The sequence below is a fragment of the Rhodnius prolixus genome, unplaced genomic scaffold, assembly GCF_049639745.1.
Source record: "Rhodnius prolixus isolate KJV_2025 unplaced genomic scaffold, Rpr scaffold_1, whole genome shotgun sequence".
NCBI lineage: Eukaryota > Metazoa > Arthropoda > Insecta > Hemiptera > Reduviidae > Rhodnius > Rhodnius prolixus.
Window position 1 is genome coordinate 7,303,334 of NW_027411581.1, and position 20,619 is coordinate 7,323,952.

The 20,619-nt window shown below is 36.1% G+C and overlaps 3 protein-coding genes and 1 long non-coding RNA gene across 6 annotated transcripts in view; 1 reads left to right on the forward strand and 3 right to left on the reverse strand.

Moving 5' to 3' along the window:
• Window positions 1-20,619, reverse strand: part of LOC141453662 (uncharacterized) — a 354,403-nt gene that overhangs the window by 35,629 nt on the left and 298,155 nt on the right. The window lies entirely within an intron of this gene.
• The window catches only part of LOC141453629 (uncharacterized), a 64,455-nt gene that overhangs the window by 28,450 nt on the left and 15,386 nt on the right, over window positions 1-20,619 (forward strand). The gene's annotated exons all lie outside the window — the stretch shown is intronic.
• LOC141453500 (uncharacterized) lies at window positions 8,423-13,758 on the reverse strand. Its single transcript, XM_074126839.1, has 2 exons — window positions 13,539-13,758; window positions 8,423-11,229 (listed from the first exon to the last, which is right to left on the reverse strand). Exons 1-2 carry the CDS (start codon window positions 13,618-13,620, stop codon window positions 8,585-8,587), a joined length of 2,727 nt encoding a protein of 908 aa, XP_073982940.1. The 5' UTR covers window positions 13,621-13,758; the 3' UTR covers window positions 8,423-8,584.
• On the reverse strand, window positions 14,974-20,353 carry LOC141453640 (uncharacterized; the record flags this gene model as incomplete). Its single annotated transcript, XM_074127099.1, has 2 exons — window positions 14,974-18,096; window positions 20,263-20,353. Coding segments are annotated over 2 exons (1,056 nt in total), but the record flags the coding sequence as incomplete, so codon positions are not given.

Here is a 20,619-nt window from a genome sequence, read left to right on the forward strand (position 1 = left end):
TCTTTGATGTGAAATTTGGCAGAGTTGTGTTGAAGTGACTTTTGTATTAGTACATAAATTTTCAAAATAATCTATCGAGTGGTTTTTGTAAAAAAAGTAATTTAATTAAGTTTAACAAGAGAACAATTGAGGTGAGTCATTGCTTCTTATTAGTTTGAACTTTGCTCGTTTGGATACCTTGGTAAATAATTTTATTTACCTACCTTTATTACAACAAGTACAAATATTTTTAAGTATATTATTATGGCAAAGTGTGGTAAATGCAACGTTATACTAACTCGTGCACCAAATGTTACTCACGCACGGTGCGGCAAATGCAATCTATTGTTTCATTTGGAGTGTGTTGGCCTTACACCTGCGGATTGGTCCACGTTAAAAGATTTAAATAAAGCATGGTTCTGTAATGCTTGTAATAAAGAAATGCGAGTTGCTCGTACTGATTCCACACCAGCATCTCCGGCCCCCACTAAGGTAGTAACTTCTGGCGGTGAAATGTCTACGTTAAATGAAGTACTCAAGGCGATTCAGAATAACACCTCTGCACTCAATAATTTTATTGAGAGTCAAAAGGTACAAAATGCGGACATTTTAAAGTCGTTAGATGACTGTCATACCTCTATACAAGAGAATACGACCACTGTAAATGTTTTACAGGCAAAGGTTGATTCTCTCATTGCTCAGGTAGATGTACTCACTTCGGAGAAAAAAGCACTTGAAGGTAAAGTGTCAGAATTACTGGTGACGGTTGAGGTGTTAAAACAGGCCTCAAGATGTAAAACCGTAGAAATTCATAATGTGCCACTGGTTCAGGGAGAGAATGCGAATGATTTGTTAAACAAAATAGGAACAGCTCTAGATGTCAATGTTGGAGAGGTCGATTTTGTTTATAGAGCTAAACCAGGTCCAAGTATTGTTGACCCCCCTCGACCACCTCCCATCATAGCTACTTTCCTGAGGCAGTGCACTAGAGATGACCTTATCACTAGAAGAAAAGTAAAAAGGGACTTCTCTACCAGGCACATCGGTTGGGCTACACAAGAGAATCATATTATCTACATCAATGAATCCCTCACTCCGTACTTCAAGAAACTCTATGGTGCGGCTCGTGCCGCGAAAAAATCAAATATTGTAAAATATGTGTGGGTGAAAAACGGTAGGGTGCTCATTAGGAAAGCTGATGGTGCTCCTGTGATAGTAGTTCATAAACTAGATGATATACCATCTCAATGAGATCGGATGTCTGTTAAATTTTGTATTGCAATGCGTATTAATTCAGCTCTCTCATTATGTTACTCTTTCATTTACTATTTGAAATTAAATAAGGAAAACTACAGCTGTCAAAAGTGTTATTTCTCTAGCAACAGAAGGTTTTATTTTTATTGTATCAAATTGTATTCATTTTATTTTACTAATATTTCACGTTATGGTCTCTTTAATTTTGATTTGTATTTTTATTTAAAATTAGACACACAGGTACAACACTTATATATTGTTTACATTTACTTCTTTGTAGGAATGATTTTGGAGTTGCTTTTTACAATGATTATGGTAGATAATTTATTAGTATGTCATGTTAATTGTCAATCATTGGTTGCACATATTGATGAATTTCATCACTTTTTCGTAAAACATTTTTATTACTATTATGATTATTATTATTATTATCACTATGGGTAGGATTTTATTATTCATTGGATTTACTCTAATTACTATATTTAATTTATTCTCTCCTATATTATTTTTTCATTCTTTCTGTATTATTATGTTCCTGTTCTTTTGTACAATTACGACATTTCTCACTAATTTCATCTTACATCTAACTTATGTGTCTCTTTTGTTCTCTGCTCTTTTTATTTTTTGCTTTTGGTTGTGATGGTGGTAATGCTGATGAATATGTTTCTCACGGATGATCATGACTAGTAATCTGTCTATTTGCCATGTTAACTGTCAGTCTTTACTTGCCCATTTTGATGAATTTAGAGATTTTTTCTCTGGGAATTTCTATCATATCATTGCCTTATCAGAAACGTGGTTAAAACCGCATGTTAATGATATGGTAGTTAATCTTAGTGATTATTGTTTGATTCGTTGGGATCGTCTTGGGAAGACTGGCGGTGGGGTGGGTCTGTATGTCCACAGAACACTCAAAGCGAAAGTTCTGGCTACCTCTCCATCTGTTTATTGTTCTCGACCAGAGTTTTTAATAGTAGAGATTTCTGGATTAGAGATCTCTAAGTTACTGTTGAGTGTCGTCTACCGTCCCCCTAAAATTGGCTATTTATCTGACTTTGAGTCAGATATAACGCAATATATACCCTTATATAAGCATGTAGTCATTTTAGGGGACTGGAATACAAGTATGAACTCCAACTCGTTCGACAGTAACTATTTAAAGAATTTCCTATATGAAAGTAATTTAACCCTAGTTCCTTTCCTCCCTACTCATCACACAGCTACCTCCCATACTTGGATAGATCTTGTCTTTGTCGATGACATGGATAAGGTCATCCAACATTCCCAACATCCGGTACCTTTCCTTTCCTCTCATGACCTTATTGAAATCAAATACTCCTTTAAAGTCTCCCATTATTCCCCACCAAATTTTGTTTACAGAGATTTTAAGCAGTTTAATATGGAGAGGTATCAGTCTGATCTAGAGATGTGTGACTGGTTATCAATTGTGGAATCAACTTTCATTGATGATAAAGTTAATTTATTTAACAAAAATATAATTTCTACAATGGATAAACATGCCCCGCTTCGTTCTGTGAAACTTAGAAGGCCATCGGCACCTTGGTTGACCAATGAAATTCGTGTGTTGATGAGGGAACGTGACTCTTTGAGAAGAGCATTTATTCGTTCTCGTTGTGAGTCCGTATACTCTAAATACCGAATACTTAGAAATCAGGTACAGGCAAGGGTTAGAACGGCTAAACGGGAGTTTTATTGCACTAAGTTTTCGGGCATTAGGGACTCTAGAGTGATGTGGAGTGAATTAAAGAAATTAGGCCTGGTAAAGTCTAGAAATCTCTCCAGCTCTATTTCGTTCACTCTTGACGACATCAATGCTCACTTCTCCTCTTTCTTCAATAAACAGACTGTCTCTCCTATTCCCTCTCCCTCTAGAACACTGACTGAGGTAACTGGCGACGACAAATTTTATTTTCAACATATTACTTTGGACGTACTATTAGATAATTTATTTAAAAGTAGATCTGGGGCTGTGGGGGTTGATGATATCCCAATTAATTTCCTAAAGAAGTCCGTTCCTGTTATAATCCCTTCTCTTCTTGATATATATAACTATTCCCTAACCAATTCAGTTTTTCCTTCTTTATGGAAACTATCTCTTATCCGCCCTATTCCCAAAATTAAATTACCTTCCTCTCTAGATGATTATCGTCCAATTTCCATCCTGTGCGTTACATCCAAGCCTTTAGAAAGAATAGTTTCCAATCAGATTTCTAACTATCTTAAAACTTACAATTTATTAGATCCTTATCAATCAGGATATCGGAACAACTACAGTACTCAGACTGCTTTAATAAAACTAACTGATGACATACGCCTTGCAATTGACAAACGAATGGTTACTGTTTTGGTTTTCTTTGACTTTTCTAAGGCCTTTGATTCTGTCTGTCACTCTGAACTCCTCTTTGTTCTTAAAAGCTTGAATTTTTCTTGCAGTGCTCTCAAATGGGTTGAGTCTTACCTTTCGTCTCGGCGACAATGTGTCGTTGGAATGAATGGTGCTCGCTCAAGATGGGAAAATGTTGCTTCTGGTGTGCCGCAGGGCTCTGTTTTGGGTCCGTTATTGTTCTCTATCTATGTTAGTGATATTTCTAGAGTTATCTCAAACTGTTTGCATCTCATTTACGCTGATGATTTAATTCTCTATTTTCATATTCCTTTTGATCAATTGGAGAATGGAATCAGATGTGTAAATGATGACGTCGCTTCTATTTTTAATTGGGCAAAAGATAAAAATTTATCTTTTAATGCCGGTAAAATGAAGGCGATGGTGGTTGGTAGCTCTAGATTTGTTAATGGCATCGATTTTAACAATATTTCTAGGATAAAAATTGGTAACATTGATCTACCTTATGTGGATTCTGCTAAGTTTTTGGGAGTTACCTTCAATAGCACCTTAACTTGGCATAATCATGTGGGTGATGTTGTCAATAGAATGAACAAAGCTCTGTATCAACTGAAGTACCATAAAGAAATCTTGCCTGTGTCACTAAGAAAGCAGTTGGTTCAAACACTCATCCTCCCGCATGTAGATTATTGCTGTCTTGTTTATTTGGACCTGACTTCAGAACTGAATACAAGGATACAAAGAGCTCTAAACTCGGGTGTTCGTTTCATTTTTGATGTCAGGAGAGATGAACATATTACTCCTTATTACCATCGTCTGAACTGGCTAAATGTTGAATACAGAAGGCAATATTTTTTAGGTGCCTTTATTTATTTTCTGTTCAAAAATAGAGCACCAGATTATCTGTATTCACTATTTAGTAGCAAAGAACAGTTACACTTGAGGACCACTCGACAAGTGGATACAAAGTTGTACACGCCCACACCTAGGACTGCAACCTATCAAAATTCTTTTTATTTAAAAGCTTGTAGGTTATGGAACTCACTTCCGATTGGTTTGCGTGCAAAGTCTGTCAATACGTTTAAACCTCATTTATACGAACATTTTATCAAAAGTTATCTAAATCAGTGATTTATTATTAAAGTTATTATTATCATTACTATTATTACTTCTTTGTTCCAATTATTATCTTTATTTCGTCATGTTTTCCTCTACTTATTATCACTATCACTATTACTATTATTATTGATATTATTGTTATTAATGTTATTATTATCATTATATAATTATTATATTGTAAGCAGTAGACCTATTCTTTTCTTTTATGTTAACATTTTTATTTATGTATTTATTTGTGTATATATTTAAAACGGAAATGGAATTTTAGTTTTATTTTTTATCTTTTTGTTTTACTCTGTATATATTGTAAATATTAATTTGGCAGCAACTCAGAAGAGAAATTTTAGTTTATTAAATTTATGTATATACTTTTTGTTGTCCTTAAGGGACTAATGTCCCAGGACATTAATAAACGTATTTCTTTCTTTCTTTCTTTCTAGCGAGTAAACAACTGATGACATCATTACATGAAGATCGTCATGGTTTTAGTGTACGATAGAAACAAAAAATGCAGAAGTTATTCTTCCATTGTTTCTTTTATTTCCTATTAACTTCCGAATTGTGTCCTATTTAGTACACTCGTTGATTTCCCAGGCGGGTATCCCAGGATCGAATCCAGCTGATGGTCTTTTGGCCCTTGCATTTTTTTTTTTTTTTGGAGGGGACAGAAAATAGCGCAAACATTTACTAAAAATATTTATTTTATCGACAATATTTTTTAGTAGACCCAAGAAAAATCGTCCTTAAAAAAATAATTGGGCAAAAACCCGATTTACACCAAATTCTCAGTTCTTCAAACTTAAAACTTTTTCTCCAACTTGGAAAGTGTTCCAACTAACTGTCAGCCATCGGACATTGTTCTCTCGTTACAGACAACAATGTCCATCACTGGAGAGTGAGATGTACTCGTAAGAAGCTCCTAGGAAAAGAAAATCTAACGACCAACAGCTGGATTTGAACCTATTATCTCCGCGTTGGAATCCAGTATTCGCTAAACCAGGCAGCGAATCTTCTTCTCCCGGAATCCTACTTCTACTGGATTATTTCTGCAACACAACTAACACTTGTGCCATTCATTCAAAATAGATTTATCACTATAAATATTAAGGTGCTCTTGGAATTTCCTGAGAATTCGACGAATGCTGTTTATGTCTATTCTCAGTTCTACCCAGAAGGAAGTTGTCTAGATACTTAAAAAGAAGATAAATTGTTGTCAAGAGGTCTAGGGTCTTCAGTTTGTAAGGCCTAGGCGCCAGCGTGGCCCTCTAAGATAAGCTATGTTGTGGTACAGGGTTCGATTACCAATCTAGCCCATGGATTTTATTTGAATGGTTAATATGAGAATTTATTAGTAAAGTATGGTACGTTAGTTTTGTCGCCTCCGTCCACCACACCTAATTTGGCAGTTGGACATAAAGCCCAACTGAAAAAATTCCGCAGTATTTTCAGTTTTACTTAACTTTTTTTGGTGTCATGAGGTCTCGAGAGTTTGATGGGCTTTGGCAGGATTTCCAACCTCTGATTCATTCAGTTTTCAAACGATGAATAGTGAAACGTGTTGGCGAACGTTGTATAATACAACAGGATCAGATCATTTCTTCTGAGAAATACCAGCAGCAGTTGGCACTAATTTCTGTACTTTATTATCTTATTGGAAGGGTCCTGAAGAGCAACTGATCCGAATATCAAGTTCGAATAACTGGAGAGTTTCATTTTCGTGTTATTAAGCTCTCAGAGACAAGTAACTCGCGTTTGATAAGTACACTTTCAAGCAATAATTCCAACTGTTTTCAGTGTTAGAGATTTCATATTTTTTAATCTACAACTGTTCATACATCCTCTCACCTGTATCCTCAAATCTATTCGCCATTTTATACAAATTTCGTAAAAACAAATTTCTTGGACAGTGATAATCCAAAAATATTTAGTTACTTATCGTAAATAGAGCCGTATCTACTTGAAAAGGTGAACAACTTACCTTGATGTACATCGTGAAGTTTGGCATTACATTTAGAGGAACTGAAGTTCACTGATCTGTTTATATACAGAAAATATTTCCGGAACTATGAGTATACTTCCTCCTTCTTTAGAAGTCATCTTATTATCCCCCTTACTTTGATTTTCTCCGAACAATGTGTAGAACAATAGGAACAATAGTTCACTTTCCATAAAGTTATTGTTGACTTGTGCACAGCTTAAGTTTTAGGAACAGCTGATTAGAAAAGTGGTTAGTTGGAGATCTCCAGTTCGTATCCAGCATAAAATAATTAGATTTTCTAGTAAATTCTTACACTTCACAGTCCGGAGATGGACAGTGTTATCCATGAAGAGAGAATATTTGTACGAACGTCGGCAGTACACTGGGAAAAAAAAGCTCCTGGCGCCAACAATTTTGGATGTTGACGCGCCTTAAGAAAATAATAATAATTATCTAAGATGAGAGAACACTATACAGAAGGCCGGCACTGGAAAAAGCTTCGGGCGCCAATGACCTCAGATGTTGTACGCAAGATGTTGTATTTCCTTTAACAAATAAACGTTTCTGCATGTTAAGTTCAACAAAACGTTTACAAATAAGATGTAGACTTACCAGAGAAAGTCAAGTAAGTAGTCAGACCAATTTTGTGTTTTATATAATCCTTCATTTCATTGACTGTTAAGATAGCAGGGCGGGGCATTTGCCCCACGGGACCGCAGCCAAAAGTGGCTTATTGTGCCTTTCCCCCCTTTGGATCTTGTAGACGAAACCATCGTTGCTAAAGAGGTTGAGGACTTTCCCTACTAGTTCTTTTGGCGCTACCATCTCCTTTGATCTCAAAGAGCCAAAGGTTTCACAGCGCAATCGAACAGCCAGTAAGGAGAGGCCGTTTCCTCCTCATCCCTGACACAATCTGCACAACGGTTCCCAAGCTAATAAGGCCCCTCCTTGTAAAGTAAAGTAAAGTAATCGCCTATTTTTTCAGGCGAGGCTTAACGTCCAACTACCATTTACTAGGTGAAGAGGACGGAGGCGACTAGCAAACGTACTTTACTATTTCTCATTTAACAATTAAATAAAATCCAAGGCCAAGACCTGTGATAATAAGGCCCCAGCTTGTACAGATGCAGGTTAAGAGGCGAGACTTGCAAAGCTAATGCATTGGGGTACGATTCCCGGTCTTGGCGTTGGATTTTATATTTAATGGTTAATTGAGAAATAGTAAAGTATGTTTGCTGGTCGCCTCCGTCCACGACACCTAATTTGGTAGTTGGACGTAAAGCTCGCCTGAAAAAAATATAGGCCACCTTGAACAGATGCTTCCAGAAGCCTACCATGCCCCTGTGAATAGGCCTGTAATCAGAGTAATCTGATTTCTACCCAAGCACAGAATCTCTTTGGCTCTTTGTTTACACAGCCAAGGCATCATACTCTTGCTGTGATTGACCCCAGGCTATATCACCCAGATCTCTTCATGCTCTTTCCAGATCCAAATCTCTGAGGCGCCCTTGGTGAGTAGGGGCGCTGCAGGGCCTTCCTTAATCAACAGGCATCATTGACTGTTAACGATGTATTGAAACGGAAGTGATCTTTTTGGGAATACGAAGTTATTATAATATTAATACTTTGATTACGAAGAATAGCAGATTTTGTGAAGGAAGGAGAATTAATACAGGTAAGATGCTGAGCAAGACAATGTAAAAAGGATCATTTAATAAATTACGAAATAGAACCATAAATAACCATTTTATTGTAAATCCATTATATTTTTTGTAAAACATTATCGTAGCAATTAAATAGAAATGGTAAACTCTTAAACTCATTGGCGTTCGGCTTCTTCATTTTGGAATTAATAAATTATAATTCTGAATTTTGGTATAATTGATATTTTAATTATTTTTTATATAAGTAAAAGAATTTAAATTAAACGCTTTACTAAGTTCTGTTGAATTATTTGGATTTTCTTTTAAATGAAAAGTCTCCAAAACTGTTTTTCCTCCCTCGTTAATTCGATCATCATTATTCATGGAAAATTTATCCTGAACGAGATTAATTTTCCTTAAGCCTTTATCAGAACTGTATGTTTGGCCGTCAATAACTTTTTGGCTGTGCCGAACATCTTCAGAAAAATCCTTTCCAGTTTTATCAATTTTAAACATTTCTCCGTAAAATGATTGTTTTGGCAATATGGTTTCAGATATTTTTGGAAGGTTAGAGGAATGCTTGGAAATTATTGGAACTTCGATTACTGTCGATACGACTGAATAATCTGTTTGTGGAAATTCTGGAAAATTTGGCATAGATATTTCATGAAATTTGGGTATATCGTGAAATTCAGAAGATTGAGACATTTCTGGAAATTTGGGGCTATCTGGCATAACGCCTAATTCGGGAAATTTCATCTCAATTGGTTTAACACTTTCAGACATTTCTGGAAATTTGGGGCTATCTGGCATAACGCCTAATTCGGGAAATTTCATCTCAATTGGTTTAACACTTTCAGACATTTCTGGAAATTTGGGGCTATCTGGCATAACGCCTAATTCGGGAAATTTCATCTCAATTGGTTTAACACTTTCAGACATTTCTGGAAATTTGGGGCTATCTGGCATAACGCCTAATTCGGGAAATTTCATCTCAATTGGTTTAACACTTTCAGACATTTCTGGAAATTTGGGGCTATCTGGCATAACTGGTTCATCTAATTCGTAAGATGTCCAGTTACTTGGTTTAACTCTTTCAGTCAATTCTGGAAATTTGGGGCTATCAGGCATAACGCCTAATTCGGGTAATTTCCAGTTACTTGGTTTAACTCTTTCAGACAATTCTGGAAATTTGGGGCTACCTGGCATAACGCCTAATAAGGGAAATTTCCAGTGTCTTGGTTTAACTCTTTTAAACAATTCTGGAAATTTGGGGCTATCTGGCATAACTGGTACGCTTAATTCGGGAAATTTCACCTTACTTGGTTGAACTATTTTAGAAAATTCTGGAAATTTGGGAAAATTTGGCATATCGTTAATTTCAGAAGATTGAAACATTTCTGGAAATTCAGAGCTATCTGGCATAACTGGTACGCTTAATTCGGGAAATTTCATCATACTTGGTTGAACTATTTCAGAAAATTCTGGAAATTTGGGAAAATTTGGCATATCGTTAATTTCAGAAGATTGAAACATTTCTGGAAATTTAAAGCTATCTGGCATAACTGGTACGCTTAATTCGGGAAATTTCATCATACTTGGTTGAACTATTTCAGAAAATTCTGGAAATTTGGGAAAATTTGGCATATCGTTAATTTCAGAAGATTGAAACATTTCTGGAAATTTAGGGCTATCTGGCATAACTGGTACGCTTAATTCGGGAAATTTCATCATACTTGGTTGAACTATTTTAGAAAATTCTGGAAACTTGAGAAAATTTGGCATATCGTTAATTTCAGAAGATTGAAACATTTCTGGAATTTTAGAGCTATCTGGCATAACTGGTACGCCTAATTCGGGAAATTTCATCATACTTGGTTGAACTATTTTAAGAAAGTCTGGAAATTTGGGAAAATTTGGCGTATCGTTAATTTGAGAAAATTGAAACATTTCTGGAATTTTAGGGCTATCTGGCATAACTGGTACGCCTAATTCGGGAAATTTCATCATACTTGGTTGAAACATTTTAAGAAAGTCTGGAAATTTGGGAAAATTTTCTTTAGGAAATGCTGATAAACTTGGAAAAGAGACCCTATAAATTTTTAGATAATTACCCGATTCGGAAGACTGAGGTGTTTCTGGAAATTTGGGGCTATCTGGCATAACTGGTTTGGCAAATTGGGGATACTTTGGTTTCACGCTAACAGGAAGTTCTGAAGAGTTTGACAAACTTTGTATGACAATTTCAGGAAATTTGGTCAAATTGTGCTTAACAAAAGATTGAGACTCATCTGGTGTATCCGACGTTTCAGCAGAAGATCTGGTATATTCTGGTTTAGTTGGTGTCCCTACTTGCAAAACTTTCGTGAAATCAGAGGGAATTTCCGGCCGTTTTAGGTTAAGTGAGATGTTTTGTACGACCAATGGTGTTTCAAGTGTGGTTTCAGTTTTCATAGTAGGCTTAACTGTTGTTGAAGAGGTTTTGATTGGTTCCATCAAGTTCTTAGTGGCAATAGGTCGCAACCATTGGCCGAGAAAATTATTCAACAGTCCATATTTAGGAAACGGCTTGTGGTCAAAATTTGTCAGTGTAGGCATCAGTATTTCCTCTGCAAAAAAGCCTGGGAAAGTTATTGGCGGCTTTGGAAAGAATTCTGGTATATAGGATTTGATGCCAGAATTTGGTTTTACATGTTTTTGTAAACAATTGCCACTATATATACAGTTTTGTGAATTTTCTTCGGATTTTCGTTTAGGAATAGGAAAAATATTTTCAATTTCTGGCGAACTGGATGCATCCTCAACTTTAAAAGTTACTGTTTTAGACGATCTGATTGGATCTTGAGGTTCATAAATTTCACCAGCATAATTCAAATTCCGTTTTACGATATCTAAAAAGATTAAAAAGTTAAATTAATCACAGTACAATAATCCTAAGTTTTCCTTAATTAATACCGGAAACCTTTAAAACAACATAGCATTCTAATTGCACAGCAACCTCACACTACAGTCCACAAAAACAGACAACCACGGTCTTCACTGATGAAGAAATAAGACATAAACAACTAACCTAAATAACAACTACCCAAAGGTTTTCCTAACCAAAGTTAGTTGAAAAGCAAGCATGAAGAACATGGTATATCAAGTGGCATACACACCGGCAGACTCTTCAATTTACCAACTCCAACGTAGAAATACCAAAACAGTTTTATCCCTAACACAATGGGGGGGGGGGGATCTCATAGAAACAGTTTAAACTTTTTCGAATCTGCAACAATACTTTTAGCTGTTTACAAATATACGAAAGAATGCAAGGCACTTGAAATTCAAAATGCAGGACTTAAAATTAAAAAAAAACAACGAACTTAAGTTGCGACCATATAAACTTGGCAAAATTTGTAAAGAAGAAATGTGCGAAACAATATGAGCGAATTTAAACAACAGAAAATATAACAGTGATTGCATTTCAAGCCAACAATTGCTGGCCGCTTGGTTAGACTCGCTAACGTCATTCTGTCGCCTTGAACCAGAGGTTGAACCCATGATGAAGCGATTTTGTGACAGGGAATCTAAGAAGTGAAGATAAAGGAGTAGGGAGAAGCGTTGCTTTCTGGCTAAAAAGCTTTAGGTAATTAAGAGTTTTGGGAGATGTGCTATTGATCATCGGCGCCATACAAAACGGGAGGTCTGTAATTGTAATGGAGAAGATTGGCAAAACGATAATTCACTACTTTTTATATGTCAGTGTTCTCTTCCATAGTAGTTTTAATGTATACCGAACGACATGCTCGGTAGATTCGAAGTTCAAGGATATCTAACGAGCTAGCCAGTAGATGGGGTAGTAACTGCAGAGAGGCGCTCTTGGGATTTCATGGTATGGCTCAGATCCAGCGCTCTTTCTACATTAATGATAAAAGAAATACAAGCCGCTTGATCCATACTAACAGAATAGGCGCCACGGTAGCCGAGCGGTTAGAGGCTAGACCCGCAAAACTAAGATGTATTACGTTACTAGGCTATATTCCCAGTCCATACCTTTAATGGTTAATGTGAGAAATTTGCAGTAAAGTAGGTTTGCTAGGCGCCACGATAGCCGAGCGGTTAGAGGCTAGATCCGCAAAGCTATGATGTATTGCGGTACTAGGCTATATTCCCAGTCTATACCTTTAATGGTTAATATGAGAAATTTATAGTAAAGTATGTTGCTAGGCGCCACGGTAGCCGAGCGGTTAGTGGCTAAACCCGCAAAGATAAGATGTATTGCGGTACTAGGCTATATTCCCAGTCTATACCTTTAATGGTTAATATGAGGAATTTGTAGTAAAGCATGTTTGCTAGTCACCTCCATGCACGACACCTAATTTGGTAGATGGAAGTAAAGCCGGCCTGAAAAAATAGGCATTACTTTACTTTACTTTACTTTACTCTTACCATACCAACAGAAATGAATGGTTCAACACGCGCTCTTACTACAGTACGAATCTATTAATATTGGCTAAAATAACTACATCATAGCTTTTGTTAAGTAACGTATAGTTCCCTGAGTTAAATGTAGCAGAACAGCTTGCCAATCAGCGACGAATAGTAATAATCTTATTACTTACTGCACAAGAGTTGTAAATACAAGTCACCGAAGAGCGTAGAACATTAGGAAACATAATCCCGGATTAACTAACTACACACCTGGTAACATAGTTGATCGTGAGCGCCTTATACCTCAGTGAACGTCTTTGGGCAGTATTTTAGGAAACGAGGCTGGAAGTGGCGGAGTGAAGAGAAAAAAAGCTCTAGATGCCAATTACCTCAAATTCAAAAATAATCATAATGATAATACCTTGGGCCACTTGCATTAGCGACAGCCTTGGAAACAGAGGGAATGCTAGGAATTTCCCTAAATCTGTGCTCCTCCCTGCTTTGATAAGCGAAGGAGTGAAAGTGGACGGCATATGACTTTAACGGGCGCCATCCCAGTTCAACTTTGGGCGTTAAAGATGTAACAACCAAAAAGAAAAAAAAAAAAAAAAATTAACCAACACACCGATTCTTTAACATATGAGGAGCTTTTCAGAATTGGCCAAAGAAAGAACCTGAAGAAGGCACCCATTTAATCAACATCCGTTACAGAAAAGAACAACGAAATGTTTTCTTTTAAATAACTTTAATTTGAAAAGTGAAAAAAGAAAAAAAAAACTTAAATTACCTTTCCTCGATAACACATTTTCCCCAGCTAAAACATGGTTGAAAAACGAGAAAATTAAAATTTTCTTGCAAAGTAAAAACATAATAAAGTAACAATAAGTTTTAATTAGAAATATAACAGGCACTGTTTTATCACTTTTCAACACCAACGACTGGGTCTTTTTATTCAATAAAATTCTAATTATTATTTTTACAATGCCGCAATTTTATTACTCACCCAGATACAAAGATTAATTGTCACAAAAAATGTATGATATTCTTTTTTGTATTTTAAATATTATTACCGAAGATTTAATTGTTTATGAACATCCTTTGTGTTTATTTTTGATTAGTCATTAAATTGAAACTATTAATCAGATCAATAAAATCTTTAATTCTCTTGAAATTGACATCAACGCAGTTTTAAATATCCAATATGTATGTATTTTACTGTAACTAGCAAAAATTGTCGAAGAAAAATATTTTTCTACAGAGACCCATCCCCAAATAATTTTAAATAAATCTGGTGTGAATGCAAAGAAATTATTCTCTTACTTACTTTCTCTTGCCAAAGTTTGAAGAGCTCAATTGGGGTTTCTCTTGTGGGTTTATTTGTAGGGTGCAAACACATGAAGTCGATGGAACTTATGAGTTTGCCTGTGGGTTCGCTAAACTCAATTAGAGTTACCAACAAGAACTACGTGTTTATGTGTGTGTGTGTGTAAGTGATGTTCGTGTTGTTAGACTGGGGTAACCGCAGGGACGCCAAGATCTCTGGAAGAAGTGGCTAAAGTCTCCTAAAAAAAAAAGACAGACCACTTCAATATCATAGTACTCGTACTACACAGCAGCCTCCTCTGGGTTAAAACAAATTAGTGTGCTATGATGTTTCATAAAAATCATAGAAACCATTTAGGTATAAGAGTTAGGAAAATTGATTCAAGAATTCAATTCGTGGTAGAATTTGGTATAGAATGCTGTAGCCATTTTTATGATGGAAAAATAACGAATTGTAGTGTGAGTGTAATTTTTTTTTTTTTTTTAACTAAAAATTTAGGCCAAGATTAAAAGCTTCAGCAGATTGTAAAATGAAGCCTGCTGCGCATTCTAGTAGCAGAGAGAACAAGTACACATAGAGACTGTTATTAAACTAAATTTTCTTTGATTTTTAAGTCACTTACTAACATGTTTAATAAATTTATATTGTTCATCAATTGATCCAGATCATCCAGTGGGAAACCAGAAGAATAAAACTCTATCTAATGTTTAAAGATATTGGAAAATAATAAATTATTGGATTACTAATGGGTTGTTGAATACAAGCCGTTATTCTAGTCTTCATTTTATTTTATTTTATTTTTGTAAAATTTAGATTGATCACTGGAGAAAAATTAATCAATAATAATGACTGCATTAAATGATCTTTAATGATTGTTTAAGATTGGTGCGCTAACATTTTTAACAAAGTTTTCTTCAATTCTATTCTCAAAAATAAATTAATTATATGTTCGAAAACTGTATATTCTCCCTAGCTCCTTAAAACAACAAGATGAGAAAGTTCTAATTTCATACTGCTCTCTTTAGAACAATCATTATCGTATCTAGAAAGCTTATTGTACTGAAAGCAGTTTTAAAATTGAATCATACAGCCTTATTACCTTTTGTGACCTATAACTTTTTGTTAATTAGATGGTGAACTTGACCTATGGACTTTTTGGAGCTGTTGAAGTATGGTAGCGATGAACGGCGGCAGTTTTATGTACTATGAGCAAAAGATAGCCCGCTAAAATTAGTTTCTGGAGAATATTTTCTGACTGTAATCGTTGCGAAATCTAGGTACACTAATTTACTGGAATGTGCACTCAGTATAAGTCTTGCATCCATGGAGAATGCATGTATACCCTTTAATTTCCTTCTAATCTATAATATATGCAATGAATCCTTCCTGTCCGTTCTTTCTGAACTGTTGAAGACACTACTCATCTTTGTGATCTAAAATTATATCCATTCATTTGTGATTTAATCCCATCGCCGGGCTCCAAAACCGCCAAGAGTGCTTTTAAATGCTCTCTCCCAATCACTGCAAAAGACCCACCTAGTTGACAATCAATAAGCGTTAACTCATGACTTCTTCAAGCATCATTGCTCTCTAGACTTCAACGTTTTACTTTATCATAGGGAAAATCAACGCTGGCTGATTTCTCTCTTCACGACATTCCCATTAAGGAAAAAAGTCTATCCCAGAAACACACTCTACTATGTTTAATGTACATAAGTATTAAGCAGTTATATATTTAATTGTGCACAAAAATAAATGAAAGAATATTAATAAATCTAGATTAAAAAGTAACTAGTTCGCATTCTAGCGTTGAAAGACAAAATTTTTACACATTCGATGAACTTTACGTTCACAGAGCGCGCTGCCCACCTTTAAATAAGTAGTTTATTCTTATCCAAGACAATTCATAGGATTGACGTTTATTTTTAAATCACGCTTAGACATTATCTTACGTGGGAATTTATTGGGTGTGTGAGAAACTTTTTTGGAATTTTCTACAACATGGAATTTTTATCAGCATATTTTGAAAGCAGTTAGATTGTGTTGATGGTGAAATACTCGTACAATAGTAAAATAAACAGAAATGAGCGAAGTCACTTTAGATTGGCACTTTACAAATATCTCCAGAATGCGTCTAATAATCCAGAAATATATTTGAATATCCAGAATAATCACAAAATATTCCAGAAATATATTTGGATAGTTATTTGTATGAACAGGTTGCAAATTTATAGTTTAGCAATAGCTTATCACTGTTTTAACCTACTTCAATGATCTGATTAAAAGAAGTAATACATTATTAAAAGAAATACAGTTACAGTGTTGGAAGAAGATAGAGGAAATATACGAACTACAGGAAAATGAGGAAAAAACAAACTAATTTTGATAAAATTTGGAAAGGAATGTCGGGCATCACTGTATTTCAAGAAGGCGAGGTCTTTCAAATCATGGCTAAGAATGGAATGAGCCAGGGTGTGCAAGATAGACATCTTTAGGATTTGCAGATACGTATTTTTAGCCTTGCCGAAGAGAACTACATCGGGTAATCTGCGATGTTAGGAACACCTCAACAGTTTGACAGAAGAAGATACCTTCCTGGATTAAAGTCTTTTGAAAGTCACTTATGAAGAGCATTCCAGTTTGAATTTAATGCCAAGAAGAAAGACCATAGATGGAATAAACATTCTGCTGAAGGAAGCCAAGATCCTAAAAAGAACCGTCAAGTCAATGAGGAGGAATGTTAGAAGGTGATTTATAACGTTGGACTAAATATTCTGCCCTGAAGTACGCAGACTTGAATTAAATTGAGAAACAAAAAACTATCAATTTTCATTCTACCTCCGGATTTGAAACTCCATCATTTGAGCCGTGCATAGGTAAGCACCCAGGAGATTTACTTTTTTTTCCGCAGCGTTAATTATGACAGCAACAATTTTGAAGGACTGTTGGAGAGTAGTATGACGAGCGCATAAATTAATTTATTAAAACAAAAATCAATTAATTTATTTTAGGAAATAAAGTAAATGACACAAAAATTAATTCAGTCAATCAAGTTCTTAGTAATGCCCATGTCCATAAGAATGACCATGGTTTATGGCAAGCAGGTTGTAGTTAGCAGAACTAGTAGCGTGACCATGGTGTCCATAACCGCCTGCATAAGAACCAACACCATAACCGCCAAAACTATGCTGGCCATGATTTAGGGAGCTGACACCACTTTCATGTCCGTAATGATGCACAGGGATAGAACCATAGCTCTTCAGATTATAGTTAGCAGAACTGGTAGCGTGACCATGGTGTCCATAACCGCCTGCATAGGATCCAACACCATAACCGCCAAAACTATGCTGGCCATGATTTAGGGAGCTGACACCTCCTTCATGTCCATGATGATATACAGGAACAGAACCATAGCTCTTCAGATTATAGTTAGCAGAACTGGTAGCATGACCATGGTGTCCATAACCGCCTGCATAAGAACCAACCCCATAACCACCAAAACTATGCTGGCCATGATTTAGGGAGCCGACACCACCTTCGTGTCCATAATGATATACAGGAACAGAACCATAGCTCTTCAGATTATAGTTAGCAGAACTGGTAGCATGAACATGATGTCCACCACTTCCAAATCCGCCTCCAATTCCATAACTCTCTTGAACATGATGCCCGGAACTGCCACCACCTTCGTGTCCATAATGACCATAAGAATGGTATACAGGAATAGAACCATAACTCTTTAGATTGTAGTTCGCGGAACTGGTGCCGCCATGACCGTAGCCGCCTCCAGAGGAGCTTTCAATTCCATATCCAACTTCTTCTGCTCCTAAGTGACCACTACCGGCTAAGAGTCCTCCAAATCCGCCTTCATGTTCTTCTAGGTGACCACCTCCATATTCTCCTAGGTGTCCATCTTCGAACCCGCCGAATCCACCATCATGTCCAGATAGATGACCGCCTCCTAAGCCACCAAAGTGATGGTGCGAAACGCCATAATGATACTTTCCTTGATGTGGGCTATCTGTAATTCATTATAATATTATAAATATCGAATAATGATTTGTATTTTGAAGAAAGATACATTAACTACATCTTGTGGCGGTCGTGTGTTTCCACGCCAAAATAGAGAACACGGGCTAGACAGCCACAATACGATCTAGGTCACAGAAGACTAACTACGTTGTCCCCCTCCTCAATCCCTTACATATCTCCAGGATTGTTTACTTCAGTGTGCGTAGAATACAACTCATGTAACTCGCAGATACATAACAATTATGCGTAAACGTTTTAGCGAATGAACGACGTAACCAACATACGTATACAAACACACATTCATGCATGAGTACATCCTTTAGTACATACCTAAGGCTTAGCAGCTGCCACGCTAAATGGGCTCACCTTGCAACAGGCTTTACACATGGATGAGGCTTAATTTATGTAATGTGTAATATGTAATATTATATAAATTAGGAATTATATTGTTTGTTTTTGGTTGAATACGAGGGAGGTTTTGATACCCAAAGACCGGCTTAATGTATTAATTTTCTTTTTCTTAGCTCCGACCGGTTTCAGATTTTCATCCATATTCAGAGTTTTGCCCACAAAACCGAATAGAGTATTTAGCTTCTAAATTATATTTAACATTCAAATTTGAGCCCCGTCAGAGAACATTCTAAGAAAATCTGTCGCGGCGCTCTTACACGACTTGACTCGACACTTCCCGATGCTTTCAGTACACATGCCAGACTTTTGGGGACGAGGAAATAAAGGGAATCATAGTTTCACCATGTTAAGCATCTCTAAACACATGTTTTATTTACGTGCCGAACTGGCGTTGGGGTGATTTCGACCTATATCTTTACACAGGATTCCTGGAACGAACTGCTTTGCAGCATTTATCACTATCTAATCTAATATAGGGGTCTCTATAAGGAAATCAATGTTCACTTAGGTCACGAGTGGCTCCAAAGCGCGTCCCGTAGGAAATAGCCCTTACCAGTTTTGTATCTTTCAAGGATTCTTCTCAATCGACTAGCAATTTAAAATTCTAAAGAAACTGGAAATGTTGCTTCCACTCTCTTGGCTTCCACTTAGATCTCTAACAAGACTTGGAGTTTTGTGTTCTATTCTTGTCCATCAAGAAGAATGCACGCAGCGCCTGTCAGTGTTTAAAATAGTCAAAGAAAAGTCCGAACATTTTCTTTGACTTCAAGAAGTCCATTTTCTGAGGTTGGGTTTCTGGTTATTCACTTGTCCAAATATTAAGCAAGATAAAATTTGCTAGCAGATGAGCTAGGAATGCTGAAGTTAGCTTAAGGGAGTCAAGTTGTCACCAATTTTTCAGGCGGGGCTTAACTTCCAACTACCAATTAGAAGTCGTGGACGGGGCCGGAAGCTCATACTTTACTATAAACAGTTTTTTTCTAACAAATAAAAAGTAGTCTTACGCAGGATTCGAACTGGGTATCTCCCACTTATAAAGCCACCCTCTTGACCACTCCCAAGGCATAAGGGAGAACAAAGGTCATTTTTATCCAATAGAATATTTCTAAATTATTACTATTTGTTGAGGAGTTAAATTTAATACTGTAACCCCTGCTATGGTGTCCATGGACAGGAACCTAGTTGCTTCCTTGTGGCACACCACAATTTGGGGAATTAATATGAAATAGTAATCATTACAAAATAATAATAAAGGAAAGAGCTAGCTCAGAGGTTAGCGTATAATGAATTCAAACGCGGAAATTCCGGGTTCGAAACCAGCCAGCTGGCCTCTTAGATTTTTCTGCCCCCAGAAGCTTCATACAACTCAGAGTTCATTGTAGACTGGGTTGTCTTTAAAGAAAGTTAAAGTAAAGTAATTGCCTATTTTTTCAGGCAGGCTTTACATCCAACTACCAAATTAGGTGTCGTGGACGGAGGCGACTGCCAAACATATTTTACTATAAATTTCTTTAATAAACCATTAAATAAAATACAAGGCCTAAGACCGGTAATCTAACCCAGTACCACAATGCATATTAGCTTTGAAGGTCTAGCCTCTTAACCGCTCGCCTGTCTTTAAAGAAAGTATACTATCCTGAGGCTGGCAGTGCACTGAAAAAAGCCCAAGGCTCCAATAACCTCACATCTTAAAGCATCTTAAATTAAATTTTATTGCAATAATAATTTAAAAAAGTGGACTTACAAAGAGATGCATAGCTGGATCCACCAAGAGTACCGAAAACATATGCTAAATTGCATAAAACAAAAATGACCACCTGAAAAATGAAATAAAACACAATAAATTTTTATTGTTTCCATTGGCAAATTTTTTAAGAAATCAGCAATTTTGCCCGAATAGACGTTAAGTAGGTAATCATCCTTTTTTTTTTCTTAACGCCCCCTTTTAAATAGCTTTATTTGCTTATTTCACTAGTGAAAAGAAGAATGATAATCTTTTCGAAATTAGAGCAATTTTAAAAATTGATTTTTACTAGACATAAACAGAATGTGGAACTTAAACATGGGGAAAACATATTTTTTTAAAAAAGTAAAGTAAAGG